At 34.5% G+C, this 16,036-nt stretch overlaps 1 protein-coding gene across 1 annotated transcript in view; it reads left to right on the plus strand.

The window, feature by feature from the left end:
• NIPBL (NIPBL cohesin loading factor) overlaps positions 1–16,036 on the plus strand; it is a 172,123-nt gene that overhangs the window by 126,607 nt on the left and 29,480 nt on the right. Inside the window, exons 11-20 of the mRNA XM_054179014.1 lie at positions 2,077–2,259; positions 5,850–6,047; positions 6,220–6,291; positions 6,380–6,469; positions 7,536–7,639; positions 9,068–9,154; positions 11,704–11,935; positions 12,688–12,839; positions 13,624–13,704; positions 14,740–14,840. Of these exons, the coding sequence (XP_054034989.1) occupies positions 2,077–2,259; positions 5,850–6,047; positions 6,220–6,291; positions 6,380–6,469; positions 7,536–7,639; positions 9,068–9,154; positions 11,704–11,935; positions 12,688–12,839; positions 13,624–13,704; positions 14,740–14,840 (1,300 nt within the window). The remainder of the gene's footprint in view (positions 1–2,076; positions 2,260–5,849; positions 6,048–6,219; positions 6,292–6,379; positions 6,470–7,535; positions 7,640–9,067; positions 9,155–11,703; positions 11,936–12,687; positions 12,840–13,623; positions 13,705–14,739; positions 14,841–16,036) is intronic.

Here is a 16,036-nt window from a genome sequence, read left to right on the forward strand (position 1 = left end):
AGTTGGATGCAGTGATCTTAAAGGTCTTTTCCAACCTTTATGGTTTTAGGATTCTACTTGTAGCTAGCTTTTGCAATGTCTTCATCTGGCCATATTTAATATAGGCTTTATGTTACGTGTGTAGTCCTGCTGATTTCAGTGGAATTACTAACAGTGCATAAAAGTGAGATAACCAGGGTATGAGGCCCTCTAGCCAATTTCACTGGTGGAAATTGTCTTAAAACTTGGGCATATGAATTTTTCTGAAGTCTGGGGATGGATATAAGCTAATTCTTTTCAGGCACTGCAGAGTCATACAAAAAGACATGAAGTATTTTGGTGGGGACACCACCAATCAGGTGCATGGCTGTGCAGCATCCAGGTTAGACCTAGTTGTCACCTGCTTGTACACACAGAAGATCTGATCCTGTCTGAGACGGCATATTTCTGTATCTTCAATCAAGTACCCAGCCTGCAAGGTGCATTGACATCACAGCACCATGGTCAACCACACTGCAAAGTGTTTTCTAGCCTTTATGAAAGCAGTATTGAGAATTTAGGTAGCTTTGCCAGGTGATGATTAGATAAGAATGGCAACAACACAAATAAGAGTGACCACAGCACAGAGGGAACCTGGGGCAGCTTTCACTGTCAGTTTTACTTCGTAGGTATTTCCTCACCTCAGTTTGAAAATCACAGTATTTTAAGTTAATTCTTTTTTCAAAATGCACTAAAATGAGGTAACTTCCTGGGCGTAATTGGGAATTGTAGAAAAATAATTTTATTATCCCTGGTTTGCTTGTAGGCAGTTATTATGCATGTAGATGTATGTGAAACGAGAAATATATGAGAGTTTTTTAAAAATTCTTTTTCTGGAAACTTTTTTCTCATATTAAGGCTGTTCTCATTCAATTAAAGATACTTAATATAAAAAATAAAAGGGAAATTAAAAAAAAGGGAAATAAAAGGGCACAACTAATATTAGATTAGAAGGTAGGATATAGGGAATTAAAAAAAAAAAAAACAAACAACTTTTAAGAAATTATGTTAGTGATATAGTGAATACAATGAAAGCCTGGATTATCATCCAGAAGATAATTTTGGGTGGAATATGTGTATGTTTGTATAGCATATTTTCTGGCTTATTAGTGTAATATGCCATGGGAAGGAGAGAGAGGTGCTTATGACAAAGGTATTTGTTCTGATGTTGGAAAAAAAGGTTGACAATTTAATCTGAAAATCTTCATGTCCATGCAGTAGGACTTCGATGCATAAAGATAAGCCATCAAATAAAATCTCAAGAAAAGCTTTTGAATCAATTTGGTCTCCATGTGTTAGAACTTTCAGATGCGTACAGGTCTAATTGTAATTTCAAAATGTGAGGAGGATGTTGTAATGTTGTCTGCCTATTTACCTCTGTGGCAAAGAAACCTGATGTTGTCTGGCTAGCTGTTTCTCTACATTAAATAAAAACTTTTGAATGTGCTTTGTAACAAAATCAAGCAAAAATTTGGTTTGCATTTGTAAAACTACTAGTAGGAGGTACAAAAAAAAACCCTGAGGCAGAGCTTAAGTTGTCAATGTTTTGGCATGAATTTATGGATAAGATCCCAAAGGTTCTTCCATAGCTCATTCCTAGTTACATCAAAAGGGAAGATTACCATTTCGTGTACGTCGAGTAATATGAATGAGAATAAATAGAGCTGTTAATGAGGCACAAGGAATTTATTTACCTTAATTTGCCTGCATTGTTAAAAAACTTGTTAAATTCAGAGGGTGAACTGAAATAAGACAAAATTTTGTGGAAGTAATGTAGGGATGTCTTTAAAAAAAAAAAAAGTTCATCAATTTGTTTATGTTTATATGCCTGACAAAATATTTTGTTGAAGGAGGTATGTGTACAGTTTACTATGTTAAATTAATTGTAGTGTGAACAAAAATGTAACTTTGAAGAGGGCTGTCAAGTACATCTTGCTATATCTTACTGTGGTATTATTAGTGGGTATACTGTAAGCATTTCCTGAGAAAGGACTGTAGTGTTGAGCCCTTATTTTTGTCTTCAGGTTTACATTTGTTCTTCTTACTCTCCGTTAATAGGTAGCATAGATCAGTCAGTTTTAAAGGAGTTGCCTCCTGAGCTCCTGGCAGAAATTGAATCCACCATGCCACTTTGTGAACGTGTGAAAATGAACAAGCGCAAGCGTAGCACAGTTAATGAGAACCCAAAATATGCTGAAATCAGTTCTGATGAAGACAATGACAGTGAAGAAGCTTTTGAATGTAAGTAGCATGTGGTTCTGTTCCTACTACTAAAGAAAACTAATATTTTGCTTTTTTCTGAAGTTGGCTGAAAACAAGTTTGCTCTCCTGACAACTATTTGGACAAGGACCCTTTTAAAAAAAATACTAATTTAAAAGAAAAATTAATTTTATTTCTGTTTGCTATTCCCGATTGCCTTATGGGAAGCTGCTGCCTAGATCTTTTGTATTTTCAGTTGTCCTATGAAAGATTCTTAGCCAATCAGATTGAAAAACAAATCCCCTAAAGCAGCAGAGAAAACTTGCATACCATGATAAACTGAGAACCTTACTGCCCAGAATTTTCTTAAAATATGGCGCTCTGCTTAAAAAAAATGGAGCTGCTTTTCATGGGTTCTCAAAATACCATTTGCTGACAATACTATTCTTGAATTAACTGTTCACAGAGAGGAAGCTTGTAGTTAGAATTTTGCTGTGAAATCAGGTAAAGTTCCTAAGTGTCAAGACATGGTTACATGCCTCTAAGTAAGGAAGGGGTTTTCTAGTTGCTAATAAGAACATGGTTAGTTTGTCTCTGTTCAATTATCAACACTGAAGAGAAGCTCTATTAAAATCACTTCAATCTGAGTGAACTCCTTAGCTGTGTTACCCGTGCAGGACTGCAGGACAACTGCTTATTGTTAACCTGAGCAGCTGTCTTGCTTACAGTGATATTTTTTCCCAACTTTAGACTCCTTCCACTTTTGCTTAGATAAACATCATCATGAATATTTGTAAAACACAATATTTTGATTTTTGCTATTTCTTAGGGTCCAAAAGAGAAAGGTTAGTTCTTCTTTTTAATATATTTCAAGTCCTTGTCCAACACATCAGCAGTGCTTATGAACACAAACACGAAAAAATGGTAATAGTGCTACCTCTAATCTTTATCAAAGGAGCAGAAAATAATATTCTTCTGTGTGTTTGGTTTTCCTTTTAATTCTAATGGAATAATGCTGATTGCAGAACAAGTATGACATCTTAAGATCATTTGTAATCTGACTTGATTGATTTTCTTTATTCAGAATTCTGTATTCTGTTTACCATATCATCACCTGTTTATGATGTTAATAATCTGGAAGAGTGAATAAAAAACATTAAGCAAGTAAAGCAAAATTATTTAAGTTGCTCAGGAATGGAGAGAATTGTCAAAAATTTCAGATACTTTGCCCTACCTATTAGCTATAGTGGCAACTGAAATTCTTAAATGCGAATGAAGGAAGACTTGCACAGTAATTGTATGTTTTAAGGGATTCTGGATTCATTATATCCACTCAAGGGATCTGGCCATCATTCTAACTAATTCAGTAGGAACACCTGGTGTAAACGTAATTTACTGTATTTCTCAAAGGATACTGTAGAACTGAATAGAATTAAAATGAGACAAAATGATCAGGGGGTTGAAAGATTTGTGACAAGCACAATGAACAGATTTGTACTGTTACAAATAAATATTTCAGAATTCTTTTGATTGTCTAGAACTGAACTCCAAAAAATATGAAATAGTGATTCTTATAGAAGAAGAGTTTCTCTGAATATCTCAGGACAAAGGGATATTTTATTGAGTTGAATGATGAGAAATTAACATTTTATCAAATCATTCTCATACAATAAGTGTTAAATGTATTATTGTATATGTGTTTTGCAGAATTCAGGCAGAAATGGGGTATTCATATTCCAAATAATCTTTATTTGTATATAAAAGCAATAATAATTTGTGAAAAGTTTTTCTTATATTTTTTATCAATTTTATCTACTTGAAAATAATTTGGGTAGCTGTTCCCCTGTTCATTTTATTTGCCTTGCAGAACGGTCACAACCATAACACATTCTGTTGTGTCATGCAGCATTGATAAACTGATCAATTTACTATTCTGCTGAACAGCAGTATTGAAAGTTACTTTTCTCATGGAGATGAAGCTGAGGTGACAATTCACCTTGTTGATTTGTAAACTGTGGAGACGGATGCCATAAGCCTCCACAAAATACTGTGTCACTGGGGAAAAGAGTTAGTTTAGATGTTTAAAGTCTTCCTATAAAACATCTGTTTTCTTCAGTATGCTCACTAGAGGTAATCAAGATGGTCCTCTGTTTCTTCAATCACAGCTGACTCTCAGTCATTTTAGAGGGTATTATAACTCCCAGCATGATGTATATGACTGTAATGCGTCCAGAAGCAAGTCTGGTCTTGAGAAGAACAGCTCAAACCCTGCACTGAGTTATTGGCTTGGAGCATTTCTGTGCAGGAGTTTTGTACTGGTTTCAGAAGTGGGAGCCCTCCAGGGTGCCCTGCAGAGCATGAGTATCACCTCACCTGTCAGTGGTTTTTTTTTAATTAATTTTGAGCCCAGACTGACTATTGACTATATCCTGGTTACATATACCAGGTGTAACCATATCCTCCCATCTTTCCTATGCTTCTCAATAAACTAGGGTTGCAGGAAGAACATGTCAATTCAGTTCCAGTTCTGTACACACGCTTGGAGCCATTTTACTCAGAAGCAACTCAATGCAACCATATATCCCTAAACTATAGTAGGCTTTGGTGGAGATACACTGAATATATGCCCTAATAGCTGTCTGTACATTCTCAGCTAGTCTAGAACGTGATGACTTGGAGCTGATTTTGTCCTGTTACGTTAGATAATGGAGAGTTGGCTGCTTTCATAGATGAAGGTTGCTTTCTCTTCCGTATCTTTTTCTCTGTTACATATTAGCATTCCCTGCCCTTCAATACACACAAGAGTTACTTTGAAAATAAGTGAACTCTGCCTTCCACTCCCCCATTTTATTTCCACCATATCTGTTTCTGTATAGAATGTTCATCCCCATTGCTTGAATATTCACTTTACTGGGATTTTTGGTCTTGGCAGAAAACTGATTACAGTCACCTTCTGTAGTACTGACTTGCCCAAAATTGTGATTACAGCTTTCATCTTTGCACTGAATTTCCTGCAATATTTATCAAGATAAAAGTTCATTCAGTTTTCTTTGCTAAACAAAATATCTTTAAGCAACTAGATTGCCAAGTCTCATTGGCTCTTGCTGTGTTAGATTGGCAAAACAATCACTGAATTTGAGTGTAGACACCCAATTAGATACCTGAAGAAATTATCTTAGTGTTCTCTTGTGAAAGATTGAAACATTTTTATTTGTTCCACCTTCTTCACTCTGCTTGAAAGATCAAATGCTCAGTAAATCTGTATTTTGAAGGGTTTTCTGATGTCTTTGCCAGTTTCAGTCACATTTTTCATGTAATTCAAAAGAAATTCTTAGAATATTGACATAACAGAATTTTATGTAATAGTTTTAGAGCATTCACTTATTCTACAGAGCAGTTTTACAGTAGTGTTCAACTAGCAAAGCATAAAATCATGTAAATTGGAGCAGACATTTAAGATCATGAAGGTCAACCATAAACCTAACACTGTTAAGTCCACCACTAAATCATATTTCTGTCTTCTACATCTATTCCTTCCTTCCTACATCTTTGAAATGTATTAAAGTCTTTAATTTTCAGCTATTAAAAGTAGAATTTTTGTACTTATAACAAAAATGCATTTAATTTCTAGCTTCTCGTAAAAGACATAAAAAAGATAGAGATGAAGCTTGGCAGTATGAAGAACATGACAGAAGAACTTCTGGTGACCACAGGAGAAGTGGTCATTATCATGAAGGAAGGAGGACTTCTGGTAGTGGGCGTTACCGTAATCGCAGTCCGGATGACTCTGACACAGATGATTATTCTCCTCCCCCTAGTCTCAGTGAGGGTAACTGATAGTTTTTAAAATTCAATTTTTATTGTATAGTACTGTATATTTTAACTTATATGTTAAACATTTTCAACATCTTTACATGCAGAATTGAATAAAAGTGTATGAAATTTAAATAATCCTATATTTCATTTTTGAGATCTGTTTCACTCTTTATTCTCTTAATTAGTGGCCAGGAAAATGAAGAAAAAAGAAAAACAAAAGAAGAGGAAAGCTTACGAACCTAAACTAACACCTGAAGGTATTTTTAGGAAATTGGTTTTTATCTACAGTTTATGTTTTCTGTTTTGTATATAAAATAATTGTTCTCAAATTTTTTTCTTCACCAGAAATGATGGATTCTTCTACTTTCAAAAGGTTTACTGCTTCAATAGAGAACATTTTGGAAAATTTAGAAGACATGGATTTTACAGCTTTTGGTAATATGTCAGAAATTTTCTAAATACTGTCCCCATTTAGAAATGCACAAAACACCAACAAAATTGTGTCAGTATTTTTTAACTACCTTCTTGATGATTATATGATGCATACTAGGGCATAGGGCATTTGTAAGGCTTCTACTGCGAGTGGTGACCTCTACCTTTTAAATTTCATACACTGCTGCAGGAATAAAATTCTCTTTCCTTCTCCATGCAGAGTACAAAGGGGACATAAGTCATAATGAGACAAATAATAGTCCTCTTGAGTAGAAAGCATATCTCTTCGGGGTGTCATCAGGGTGTTACGTTCTGTCAAACGTATTTTTGTTAATAACAGTAGCATAACATGATTCTCTTACTAGTAATGTCTGAGGCATATAATTTTGCATCATCTGTGGTCTTTGACCCAAGTGAGCTTCATCATTCAATTCAAGCAGCAGAGTCCTTATGCATTTATGGGTTATCCACAGAATCACTATATGCTCTTTACCTGTTTCAGTGAAAAACTAGCCATCTTAGTAGAATTGTCTGAGGAAGTAGTTCAGTTTGACCAAGGTGACTTTCTATTGAAATATAGTACAAGTCTTATTTTTTTTCCTCTGCCATCTTTGTCATAAGATTAGAATGAAAAGAGGATCATAATAAACAAATCACTCCAGTTGTGAAATTAATAATATGTGTATTACCCTTCCCAGATTTGACCTTCAAAATTAGTACATAAATAACTTGAGATTTGTTTTACTGAAATGAGGGTGATAACACAAGAGCTGCAGTAAGTGAGCTTAACTGTATTAAAGTAATTTATGACTTTCAGAAATAGATGCCTCATGTTAGGCTGTTAAACAGTATTTCAGAACCAGTCATATTTAACACATTTTAACAAACAGATGTTGTCATCATCAGTCCCCATTAGCTGATAACTGTTTGGAACATGCTAGCTATTTGGAGAATCCATTTTCTTTCTTCCCTTGATTTTTTCAGTGTGGCTCTAAAATATAATATTCTTGAATTCTAATTAGAAATGTGATTGTTAAGTTTTCATTATTTTGTGGGTTTTTTTTTAAAGGTGATGATGATGAGATTCCACAGGAGTTGCTACTGGGAAAACATCAGCTTAATGAGTTGGGTAGTGAATCTGCAAAAATCAAGGCAATGGGCATTATGGACAAGGTACAACTTCATAATCTTTAACGCTTTTTGAACATAGAATTTTGGTAAACACACAAAACCTGATGTCTCCTGTAGTGATATTCCACCCTCTTCAAGTGTGCGTGTGTCACTTTCCTTGTCAACTGTGTTGTGCCGCTACTGACTTAGCTGAAATGATTAAAAACAGCTTAACTCTTACTCTCTGAAGCTGAAATGGTTTTGTTGAATAGTCTTTCTCGGTGTCAGTGCCGACTAAATGCCAATATATAATACCCACCCCTGAGCAGTAAAATCTGAACTAATTAATCTACTTTCATAAAAGCATGTCAGCCTATGGACTTTGCTTCTTGCAACTGATGTTGAGCAACCACAGTAAACCAGAACGTGCTGTCAAAGTAAAAAAAATGCACCCTTTCTCATGTATAAGCCATCAGTGCAATGTAAATGTGTGATGTCCACCCATCATAATACTGAATTGCCTATTTCCTCCATCTCTCCACAAATCCCTTTCAAACGTAACAGATTTAACACCCTGGGTGATAAGAAGGGTCATTTTCTGTAGATTGGATATTGTGGTTTCTTTGCCGTGCTCTTCCCAACTTCAGTTCAAGAGAACTTTTTGTTGATAGAAGCTGTTGGTGTCGCACCACTATAAAGAATGTTCTTGCTTTTGTCATCTCCTGGAACTCTGGGCTGTGGGCACTCTTATGTTAGACTCTCACTCTGCCTTCTCTTGACCACTTAACTATGTTTGTGAAGTGGCTGTGAAGCCACTTAGTATAAAGGTCACTTGGAAGGATTTTCTCTAATCCGTAATTTATGTATTCTTCCTGTACTTTTCATCAATCTTCCTGTCTTCCTTTGTCATTCTCAGTGTTTCTCTTTTCTGGTAGTTCTCATTCTCAAACTTTGTTTCCTATTTTTCGCACATACTTAACAGCAGAATTTTGTTTCTAAAGGTGTAGTGTCTGGATGAGTCCAATTGGCTGTCCTTGAGTTCAGCATATTATACAAGTTATTTAGTTATAATTCTGTAGTATTTCTTAGAGTTTGAATTAGTTTTTTCAGCATGCTATGTCTTAAAATGTAACAGTATTAAAAATACATTTCCTTTTTATAAGCACTCAAGTACCAGGGAATTTAACTTTACAACATTAATGAGAAAGGCAATTTTAAATCTACTTCTATGTATTCTGCTGGTAGAAAATGCAATTTGATTGCAATCTTAGAATATATTTCACCTAGTTTAGTTGTATTATCAGCATTCTCATTTGTTCTGTGTCAGAAACCACAGAAGTTCAGATCCAATCCTTATCTCAAATCTCTTGTAATTTAAGTGTTTTATATTATATTACAAGTTTTGTTCCTCATCCATGGACATTCTGTTCAGCAGTTTGGAAGTCTTTATGTTCCTGCAGTTGTTTTGATGTGTTTCTTTCCTTGTTTTAGCTCTCAACAGATAAAACAGTGAAAGTCTTGAATATATTGGAGAAGAATATTCAAGATGGATCAAAGCTTTCAACATTACTTAACCATGTGAGTTTCAAATGTAATGTCACAACATTGTGGGGATTAGCTTTCTTCACTTGAGTCCTGTTCAGTGATAATTTTGAATACTCGGTGTATATGAAGGGAATTGAGATTGACAGATTTTAAGATTTGAAGTAAAATTCACTGTGTTATGTTTTTTTGGTCATAAACATGTTTTGCTATAGTACTCTGGACTACCTGGTGCATTGGACACAACTGACTTTACTTTTATTTCAATTTTAAATATTGTAGTTTCACCCCAAACTGTTCATGGAAAGTAGTGTAATTTGCACCTTTAAACATTTTTTTCCTACTTTTGTGTGTCCATGTTCAATGAAAGTAGTTTGCCTAGAACACATTCTTCTGAACATTAAGAAAAGAGGTTTAGATTTGTTCTTAAGCTGAAAAGTTAAAATTGTCAGTGTAAATTAAATTAACAGGAAGCTTGTTAATTCCACAGTTTTTTCCTAATACACCTAAAACTGCTTGGGGATTTGGAGTTTTTATGAGGTTGATAAGTGATATACCACATTTCATGTACTTCTTTTTTTCCACCCTTCTAGTCAAAGCATTATTCTAGCAAGAATAGAGTTCTTGAGTTTTTGAAGAATTTGAACTTGCAAATGAATACCAGAGACACTTTATTTTTACTTAAATACTTTCATCTTAATACTTTCTACAGTTTTCAAAGCTATATTGTAGAGTTCTGAATGCCTTTAGCAATACAAAAAAAATAAGTGAAAAGAAAGTGCTAGTTTACCTGTTCTGCTCCACTTGATTAAGTCTTTATGCTAATGCTTTTAAAAGTGATATTTTTCTTTTAGCTTTTTGTAGTAAAATTCCAGATTATTATCCATTTATTAAAATTGCCTAATAGTTGCAACTACAGGATCACAGGATGTTAGGCGTTGGAATGGACCTCTGGAGATCTTCAAGTCCAACTACTCTGCCAGAGCAGGAACATAGTGGAAATCGCATAGGAATGCATCCAGACAGGTCTTGAAAGTCTCCAGAAAAGGAGACTGCACAACTTCTCTGCAGAGCCTTTTCCAGTGCTCTATGACCCTTAACACTAAGGAAGATCTTCCTCATGCTGACGTGGAACTTCCTTTGCTGTAGTTTACATTCATTGCCCCTTGTCCTATCACATGGTGCAAGCAAGAAGAGGCTGTCCCTTCCTTCTTGACACCCCACCCTCCTATATTTATGTATATCAGCCTTCTCCTCTCCAGACTAAAAAGTGCCAGGTGTCTCAGCCTTTCCTCATAAGGCATGTGCTCCAGTCCCTTCATCATCCTTGTCGTCCTCAATCAGACTCTCTCGAGTGGATCCCTGTCCCTCTTGAACTGGGCTAGCTAGCCCAGAACTGGGTGAATTCAGAGAAGCAGCTTCAATGATAAAACCAGCAATCTTTAGCCAAACAAGTTTTAGATTTTTCTTTTAAATTCTATTAAATTTATTTCAAATCATGTTGGCAAAGAAAGCTTCTGCTAAAGGAGTAAGCTAACTTCCTCCGCAGTGCAGTGAAGATACCCTGCCTTTGTGTCAGGGTGTTTTTTGGAGGCAGAGTACATATTCTCTTTATTTCCAACCATAATAAGGGAAAAGGAAACATCTAAAACATCTTTAGTGTCTCATTTGCATAAGAAGCAAATGTTTAAAGCTATTCTATGCAAGACATGCAAAGGGATCAGGATCCTGATGTGCAAATCCATTTGTGCCATATATATAAAATGCACTGTGATATTGGTTTAGATGCTTTTTTGCTAAAGGGAAAAGGTGGTGTGGTTTCACCAACCTGCTACTGTTACAAGGCAAGTCGACAGTGTTGAATAATGGCATCATCCATGTAGGAAAGATTCTTTTACTCTGTAGGCTGTATCTGTACCAGAGAAGCTATGAAAAATTGTACCTGGTTTTCTAGAAGTAATGTTACTACAATATAAAAGTAGTGCTGGGTAGTCATAGTTACTCTTGTGTGTGTTTGTTTTTATAACTCATACCACACAGAAACAGAGAGATTTTGTACCCCGTGCTAAATCTTTATGGATGTATTCAATAAGACATGTTTTAAACCCAATGCTAATAGATGGTTTGTCTATGAAGCAGTGACTTGTAACAATCTTTTTGTGTAAAAATCCTCTGTAGTGGTAAAAATTAGGTTGATCAAAGCATTGGTGTACATAGGCCACTGAAGAAAACATGAGGAGGAGGAATTTATATTTTGCTTAAGATACATCAGTCTGAGGAGGAATATCTGACAGTTGTCTTTCATAGTGCTTCACAGTGATAAACAGAAAGCTTCTTTTTTTGTTCTAGCAGAATCCAGTGAGACTTTGAAGACTTGCATCTTAGGGAGACATATTACAAGCATGTTGGTAGTAAAACAAACATTAGTTCACGTCTAAAAAAAAATCTATTTTTGTATCAAAAAGTAAATTAAAAAATTTATAGCTATATGTAAGTATATTAAGGTAATGTTATTATCTTCTACTTGGTAAAGATAAAATTTGACTTCCCTGTTCACATTGTCCTACTTTTCCTGCCTGTTACAGAACAATGACACTGAAGATGAGGAAAGATTATGGAGAGATCTTATTATGGAAAGAGTGACAAAATCTGCTGATGCTTGTCTTACTGCCATCAATATTATGACATCACCAAACATGCCTAAAGCTGTATATATTGAAGACGTAATAGAAAGAGTTATTCAATACACAAAATTTCATTTGCAGAACACTCTCTATCCTCAGTATGATCCTGTGTATAGAGTGGACCCTCATGGTGGTTAGTATGCTAAGTCAATGTCAAAAATCTTTCCCCGTTAAAAAAATTCCAAAACATAATCTACGGTGATGAAAGTGATATGACTTTCTGGACTAGGATTTTTATATGCAATTCCTATAAAGATAGTTCTTGTCATACACAGCATCCTGAATTAGTGCTTTGTGTTAGTTTGACCACAATGAAATCTAGAGTTTAAAAAAAAAAACAAAAAAAAAAACACACCACAAAATCAATGAATGAAATATGTCCTCTGAATTAGTTATACAACATCTTGATTTACAGCAATAATAGCACAAAATGAAGTAATATTTAATGCAATAATGTAAACAGAATATTTGGACTGAAGTATTTAGAAGTTTGTCTGAATTTCAGCTTCTATTCTTATTTATTATATGTATGAATAGGTAATTTCATAGTTAAAATCTCTATGTAATGATTTATTTCAGTAAATCCATTCAGCATTTAGTGTTTTTAATGTCATCACATGCACACCTTTAGATGTGGGTGTCCAGCTTCAAGAACCTTTTTGAAAATCTTAGGTCCAGAACTTAGAGCAATTATGAAAAATTAATGCTATGTGAAATTCTTTCTTTCTTGTCGCCTCAAAATAGTTCATCTTTGGTGAACAATTGGATTACAAAGCTGTACTCATGCAGTTGTTCTGGGGACACTTTTTGAGGAAAATCAATTGTCTTTGTAATACTTGATATGAAACACTGAAAAAATTAGTGAAGAAACTTTTTGTTTTCTAGGTGGTGTTTTAAGTTCCAAAGCAAAACGTGCCAAGTGTGCCACCCACAAGCAAAGAGTTATAGTAATGTTGTATAACAAAGTTTGTGATATTGTCAGCAGCTTGTCAGAGTTGCTAGAGATACAGCTTCTTACAGACACAACTATTCTTCAGGTAAGTTTCATCAGAATTTATAATATTTTTCTTTCCCCAGAGAGAATATGAAGTTATAATTGTCACAGTACAAGAAGTATGAAATCATCATTATTGACTGGTTTGTAATCATTAGTAACTGGTTTGTTGTGTTGTAGGTAATCTGCAGGGAAAAAAGCATTTAATGTTCAAATCTTTGATAGCTTTTTTATATATTTAAAGAAAAGTTTAACTTTACTGTATTGAAATATAAAGTCAAAGAATCATTAAAGTTGGAAAAAAACCTTAAGATAATGGAGTACAACCATAAATCTAACACTGCTAAGACAACACTAAACCGTGTCCCTAAGTACATCTATCTGTCTTTGAAACACCTCCAGGGATGGTGATTCCACCACTTCCCCACTTCCCTGAGCAGCCTGTTGTAGTGCTTTACAAACTTTTTCATGAACAAATATTTCCTGCTACCCAACCTAAACCTTGCATGGCACAACTTTAGTCCATTTCCTCTTGTCCTATCACCTGGAAGAAGCAGCCAACAGCCACTTTGCAACAACCTCCTTTCAAGTAGTTGTATAGAGCAATAAGGTCTCCCATCAGCCTGCTTTCGTACGGGCTAAACAAGCTCAACCACCCCTGACAGGACTGAGTCTTCAGTATTCTTGAATAACTTTATTTCCAAATAATATGCAGTAATATGTCATGTTGAATCCTTTACCTGCTGAATGAATAACCTACTTGTGAAACTGCATAAATACAAGTTTGTTAGTCAAATATATGTAAAATAAATTATTTCCATTTATAGGTATCATCTATGGGGATAACACCTTTCTTTGTAGAAAATGTCAGTGAGCTACAGTTATGCGCCATCAAATTAGTGACTGCAGTAAGTACTTCTTAATTTGCAGCTTTATGTTCCTGTACTTCTGAGAGTTATTAGAGCCTATTGCATATGCTCTATTTTCTCTGGAAAAGAATTAGAATTTACAACTAATTTTATTCTTCCATGGGTTTAGTTTGATAATGTAATCTAGGAACAATATTAAAATCTCCCTGAGTTGCCTCTATTTGCAGAGTAATCAGTAGGAAGAAAGATGCTACTTAAGCAAGGAATTTCTTAATTTTGATTATGTAGTTTAAGGTATAACCACAACCCCCTTCCTCTTAACTGTCCTTTTTTGTCTTAAGAAATCTTAGCAATGTGAATTTCCTCATTTCCCACATGACTATTTGAATTTACAATGTGGAATAAGGTATAGGAGTAGTAGGATACTTAAAATGTAGTAGAAGAAATTCTTTTCCACAGAAGCAATGGCTATATGAAAAGATCAATAGGATGGACAAAGTATTATTTCAGGAAAAGTGCTGCACAACTCAGATGTGTTTATTCAAGCGGGAATTTTCCATCTTTGTAAGGATCTGCCTAAGTAAAAGGAGAGGCAAATTCTACAGTCCTGACCCTCTAAATTGAAATAATGTCATCTCAGGCAAATATTAAAGCTTAAGTCATGAAGTAAAAACTGATGTCTTAAGTGCACTTGACAGCCATACATGTGTTTGTGTAATTTGTTACCAAATTACAGCTCTGTGCTGCTGGATTCTGAAAGCTTAGCAGTACACCCCTTGACTTCCTTATAGAATAAAATCTACCATTCACAGGAAATTTTAAAACATGTTATTGTTAAGATCTATTACATTGTTGTAATTTGAAGATTTGAAAAAATGCATATTTGAAAAAGTTTGTATTTTATAAAGAAATGCTTGCTTTGAAAAAACAATCCACTAATAACTGAGGTCTACATTTTAAAAAATTATTATTTATTTTTAAAATTATTATTATTTATTTTAAAAAATACATTTAACAAGCAATATATTATGTAACAATGCATAATTTTCTGACAATCTTGTAACTGTTAAATAGGTGTTCTCCAGGTATGAAAAGCATAGACAGTTAATACTAGAAGAAATTTTCACTTCGCTTGCAAGACTACCAACTAGCAAGAGGAGTTTGAGAAACTTCAGGTAATTTCTAACATAGATTAATAATGTGTTGACAATATTATTTACAGTTTTGTAGGTGTAGGATTTGGAGCTTCAGTATTAACTGTTTATGTAGGTATCTGCAACTGGACAAGATGAGTTTTGTTAGAAGTTGGTACTTCAAAATAATGACAGCAGAATTACTTAACAAATGTCTTGTAATAATCACTGTTTCTTAGGCCATTATATAATAGACCTGGTTATAAAAATAATAGAAGGAAATCTGTCTAATATTGCTTTGAATGAATTCCATTTATGGACTATTCCGCTCAGTTTATTAAGTGTCTTTTAAAGCACTTAAGCTGTATTTCAGTGCATCTCCAGAATAGTGGTATAAACTTTGGTTCAGTCTGAAAAAGAATCTGATTGGAACTGGATTTCAGATAAAAAATAAATTGGGATGCTTTATGTAATTTTAAAACATTTGTTATTAGTGTTATTTTGTTCCTTGCTTCCATACATCTTGCCCTCAGAAACAGACAAATTGTGAACAGGGTGGGTGAACAAAGCATACCCAGGGAAAGAAATGCACTGAAACTTCAAAGCTGAATTCAGCAACACTAATGTTAGCATAAGTTCTTGTTCCTGGCACTTCCTGTTTTTTTATCATGAACATCAGACATATCCAGCAAACAGGGAGGTGACATAAATAATACACTCCCTAAATTGGAACCTGTACCAAAAGGAAGTCACTATATCAAAACCACAGTGACTTCACTATTTATCTGTAGAGTCCTAAATCTAGTTTGTTAAAGGACAGTCCCTAACTGTGACTACAGACTACAGTACAGCTTACACAAAATTTGATATGAAAATATTTTTTAACAGTAATAAAAAATAACTTCATAAAGATGATAATTACAATTGATTTTGTGCCCAGTTAATATTTTGATAGAGTGATGTCAGGAATTAACACTTTTTCATATTGTGAAGGGTAGCAATAGATGATGTATATATGGGTAGTAAAGGTCATACTGTTCCTCACGTTATATCATGGGAGAAATACGGAGTGTATTCACAGTAGTCTTACTCACTTAAAAGACACACAACATACTTAACAGACTATGAACTTCAGCATGTAAGTATCTTTATGTTATGTCGGATTACCATTGGTGTAACTCTGGTAGAGGTCAGTCCAGATCACTATTTTCTCTTGCATAAAAGTCCTGCATGTTTCA

Source organism: Dryobates pubescens, chromosome Z (assembly GCF_014839835.1).
Source record: "Dryobates pubescens isolate bDryPub1 chromosome Z, bDryPub1.pri, whole genome shotgun sequence".
Taxonomy (NCBI): Eukaryota; Metazoa; Chordata; class Aves; order Piciformes; family Picidae; genus Dryobates; species Dryobates pubescens.